The 5,039-nt window shown below is 43.4% G+C and overlaps 1 protein-coding gene across 1 annotated transcript; it reads left to right on the forward strand.

Annotated features, from left to right (window-relative positions):
• Window positions 1-2,583: 2,583 nt before the first annotated feature.
• On the forward strand, window positions 2,584-4,725 carry LOC114449990 (ras-related protein Rap-2b-like). The gene has a single exon (XM_028427874.1). The coding sequence runs from the start codon at window positions 2,957-2,959 to the stop codon at window positions 3,503-3,505; it is 549 nt and encodes a 182-aa protein (XP_028283675.1). The 5' UTR covers window positions 2,584-2,956; the 3' UTR covers window positions 3,506-4,725.
• Window positions 4,726-5,039: the final 314 nt, after the last annotated feature.

Raw genomic sequence — 5,039 nt, forward strand, 5'->3', positions numbered from 1 at the left:
GAAGACCAGCTAAAAAAAATTTGCTTGCAAAGAAGGGCACTAGTTTCTTGGCCAATGCATTCAGAGAAAGCTATGCGCTTTTTGTCTTATTTTATAAGTGGCTAGTATTGCCAGGGAATGTTGTAGGGGAGTAGATATCCCCATGTCATGCTAACTCCACCCCCCACCACCACCACCACTCTTTCCTAGGATGACACATCTGGTAACGTCCATATATATATCATTTGTTGCAGTATTCCTGCTCCCATGGTTACAGCTGATACATTAAACCTATCAATAAAAAAATTGTATTCTATTATATTGATTTGACTGCATGTAAAAGTACAAACATGTAAACAAAAGAGTAGAAATGTAAGGAAAGATAACACCTTCAGACTACACGATTGTTTTTCAAACTATACATACAGTAGATAACATCCACAGTGGGCAGAAATAATACTTAAAAAACAAGTCATCTTACTCTTTGTGTGATCAAATATTTTCCAAACAAACATATTATTTAAAAGAATGACAAAAAAAATCACTCATCCACCTCTGATATGCCCTCATAAGCCATGTGACTACAGTCAACTCACGAGCAATTGTTCCTGCTACCATTAGCTGTGCACTCAGCAGGCGAAGGCTCCTCTCACCAAATACATATTTGGCAAATTAGAAATGAATGTAAACAGTCGCCGGTCAGCGTCATCTAACGTTGTTTTTTGACTCGAGGCTGCTTTGTATAGTTGCTACACAACCAAAGCACCATTTTTCTCTCTCCAAACCACACGTTCAGTCTTCTGGCTGGTTAAACCAAGGTCTCTTCTCTTCCCTGCTGGGCGCACATGTATGCTTTGACTGCTTTTTACTTGTAAGTGCACCCACCAATTATGTATTTGCTAACAGTTGCCACACAATAATGTACTATTCTGTCTTCAGATTTGTTAATGCACATTTTACTGTTGCCATAATTGACTCTTGCTGTATGGATGAAAAAAAAATCTGAATAAAACTATTTGATTTGCTCATGCAATGGTGGTGTGTGTGTCTGTGTGTGTGTTAACACAAGACATTTCAGTGCAATAATGGAGGATAATAAAGTCAGTGTTGTTTCTAAGCGTCAGTCAGCTGTGGTCACCTTGAGCAATTAGTGCCATCAAGGCATTAATTGTGGAGCAGCTCCGTGGAGAGTCACACATGACAGATGTAGAGGGTTCAGGGTAATTTTATGAGACTTATCTAGGTCAGAATGTGGATGCCTTTGTGTGAAAGACATCAAGATCAGATCTTGAGAAAGAAACATTGATTTTTAAAGCACTGTTTTGTTTGCTTACTCTTTCCATTGTGTGGGCCAAGACACTAGGTGGCGGTAAGGTTTCAATATCTGTATAATTCACCCTAACCCTCCAAATTCATGTTTCCAGGTTGCATATTTATATCTCTGAAGGAATCCCATTCCTGTTATTGTGAAACACTTTAAGTGGATGTGGACAAATACACTGTTCTTGCTCAATAATGGAAAGAGCAGACTTAAAGGTGGGGTAGGAGATTTTGAAAACTCAGTGAGAGTCAGCCAGATTTTGAAAGTAAACACATGCCCCTTTCTCTCGAGTTCACCCCGAAGCCACGCCTCCCAACCAGTCTGTGACTTTGGTCATCATGCATCATCCAGGCAGGGGCGCCTCGCAGGATTGGCTGATATTTTTAGCGTTTTATAGCTTCCACTGATGATTAATATTCTTCGTTTTTAAGCGAAACTGCTGAACTAATCGGTTGCTGTCGGATTGTAAAGAGAAGTTACACTAATTTAACAAAAAGTGCATCAGAATGAAATCTTCTACCCTACCTTTAACCCCAAGTTTGGAACATCCAGAATGATCTTCTTCTTCTTCTCCTCTCATGTTTGACTGAGCGCAGTCAACATTGACTCACTATCCCATCTTGTGGTATAAAGTGGTAGTACACATTATCGCAATCAGGGTTTTTACACTGCTCTTTTTTTTTTCGATGTTATTAAATACAATGAAATTTGCTCCATAGCTCTGTTGAAATGTACAACATTCACACAGTTACATACACAGTCATACAGAAAAGTAAGCATTCAATAACAATATGCAAATCTAGGTAGAATGTTATAAATTATGAAATAGAATATAATTAATATAGCTGTATCAAAATTAACGTACAGAGGGTGGAGGTCATTAATAGACTAGCTCCAAGTCCTTCCTTAAGTTGACCATGGTCACAGGTGCCTTTTAAAAGTTGATTTAACAGTACAATAAATGGTCACAATCAGAAAGCTGTCAATTAGTTAGCAGGGATGACACGTGGTGCAGAAGTAACACGACATGTGTCAATTGATTATTGACTTAATGAATGACCTTATTAGCCAGCGCCCTTATGTATAATGATAGTTACAGGGACAGCTGAGGGGCCTCTTGTTGGGGGCAGTGACCGTTAATATATGTGTGTGTGTGTGTGAGGGCAGGGGTCACGCAGGACAGGCCTCAGACGTGCACGCGCCTGCGGTATCTGTCCCGTCTGGTCATCTGACGGCTGTGACGCGCCTTTCGTGTGACGGCTCCTTTAAGAAAGCGGAACTGAGCCTCGGCGTTTGACGCGCTGAGGATGTGGGCAGGAAACGCCATGCAAGAGCAGAGAAGCGATCACGCTTCCCAGCACCGTTGCACAATACAGTGCGATCAAAATGCGCTTTAATTCGCCACGCTGATGTCCAGGAGCGGACATTCTCCTCGGATCTGCGCTCCGCGGCCCTCACAGAGCAGGCTAGGAAGATTTGCCGGCAAGGGATTCGAGTCCTATCCGAGGGAGAGGCCAGCCTTCCCAGCCTGCTCGGTTTGAAAACATCGGGGCTGGTCAGCGGGTGGGAGAAAGAGAGAGAGAGCGACAGAGAGTGAGAGGAGGCTTCGTCGCGAAAAAAGGAGGTGTCTGCCTTTTTCCTCTTCCCCCCACAGCCATGAGGGAGTACAAAGTGGTTGTTTTGGGGTCGGGCGGAGTCGGGAAATCCGCGTTGACGGTCCAGTTCGTGACGGGTTCCTTCATCGAGAAGTACGACCCCACGATAGAGGATTTCTACAGGAAGGAGATCGAGGTGGACTCGTCCCCGTCGGTGCTGGAGATCCTGGATACAGCGGGGACCGAGCAGTTCGCCTCCATGCGAGACCTGTACATCAAAAACGGGCAGGGCTTTATTTTGGTTTACAGCCTGGTCAACCAGCAGAGCTTCCAGGACATCAAACCAATGAGGGACCAGATCATCCGGGTGAAGAGGTACGAGAGGGTACCCATGATCCTGGTGGGAAACAAGGTGGACCTGGAGGGAGAGAGAGAGGTGTCTTCCGGGGAAGGCAAGGCGCTGGCCCAAGACTGGAGCTGCCCCTTTATGGAAACTTCAGCCAAAAATAAAGCCTCGGTGGACGAACTGTTTGCAGAAATAGTGAGACAGATGAACTACTCAACCGTTCCCAGCGGTGGCGACCAATGCTGTTCATGCGTCCTGCTCTAAGATAAACACACAGACAACTGTGCATCCGGGCCGAGCTTCTAACTTGTCCTGCAGGCTTTTCTTTCTTTTATTTGTATTTTTTAACAAAAGTATTCTTTCTCTCTCCTCACACTGTTGTCTTATTGTTGCACACAGACAAAAAAAAAGAGATGACAACAACGATCGATTATGTATCATAGTCTGGAAAAGTGTTTACATGACAAAGTACTTGAATGTTTTGAGATTTTTTTATAGCTTTGTATATGACACTTCTCTGGAAATGTGCCTCAATGGGAATGTCTTATTGTGAAACCTAAGAGACACGTGTTTTCTGCTTATTTTGGTGTTTTGTACTGTTCTATCTTCTGGGCTGGGTCTTGGAGATTGGCTGCCAGTGGTGATGATGATGATGATGATGATGGAGAACAAGGAAGAAGCATTTAAAAATCAATCATCACTTTAAGCCTTGCACAGGTTACTCATGTTATTCCTCCAAGTGTGACCCCCCCACCCCCTCCAATAGGCGCAGACCCAACCACTATGATAACTGTATTTGAAGCTGTGGACTGTGGTGGAGTTTGTGTTATGCCAACATTATTTTAGTCCCCTCCCCTCCTCCTCCTCTTCGTCCTCCTCCTCTCCCTCCTTTGGTGAAAGTGGATTTATCATGGAACTTGCACTTAGCTGACAGTGTCCCTCCCTCCCTCCTCTTCCTCCTACTCGGTGTGCACAAACAAGGACCTGAGTGCAGTGCTGTGCTGCGTGGGGAAGGCCACGGCCCCTCCACCCCCTCCCCTCCCTCCCCTTCCCATGTCAAGTGCCTTCCTTAAGAAATCTCCTGTGACTGTGCCAACTGATGAGCCCTACTTCCTCTGCAGTGCGTCTTGATGGCAATCAGAACTACTTTTGTTTGTTTGTTTTCGCAGTTTTCAGCAACACAGTTTTTATTTAGTGTCTAAATAGAGACACGCAGAGAAGATGACCTGCTGCTTCAGGGTCACATTCAGGCTGTTTCTTTGAGGTACTATAAGTTCAACAAGAATAACTTAACCTACTGGGATTTTTGTTTGTTTTGATTTAGTGAATGGCAAGCCATGTCTCTATGTAATATCTAGATTTTCTTTTCTTTTCTAAAATGTGACATTTTTGATGTAATTGTAAATTTTCCCTTTGGACAAATCTTCTGCCATCCACCTGTCAGTTTGAAAGACTTGTAATACAGAAACCATTTTAAGTAACAACTCTGTGCATCTTCTTATTTTTACTGCTAAGGAATGTGCGACATGTTGGCAGCGGGAGCAGAAGACATATAAACCAGGTTGAGACCAGTGCTATGCTGTGTTAGAGTAGAGGGGTCTCTCTCTGTCCACATTACCACAGATTTGTTTTATATGTGCAAATTTCATTATGAAGCAGAAGGGCACAGGCTTCACCTTTCTATAGATGCTTAACACTATATAGAAGTATGTGGACACCCAGACACTGAGTGTATTCACTGGCCTCTGTTTTTTATTATATTATATTTACACCAAACTGGGAAGAACACAATCTATTT

This window comes from Parambassis ranga, chromosome 17, assembly GCF_900634625.1.
Source record: "Parambassis ranga chromosome 17, fParRan2.1, whole genome shotgun sequence".
Lineage (NCBI taxonomy): Eukaryota > Metazoa > Chordata > Actinopteri > Ambassidae > Parambassis > Parambassis ranga.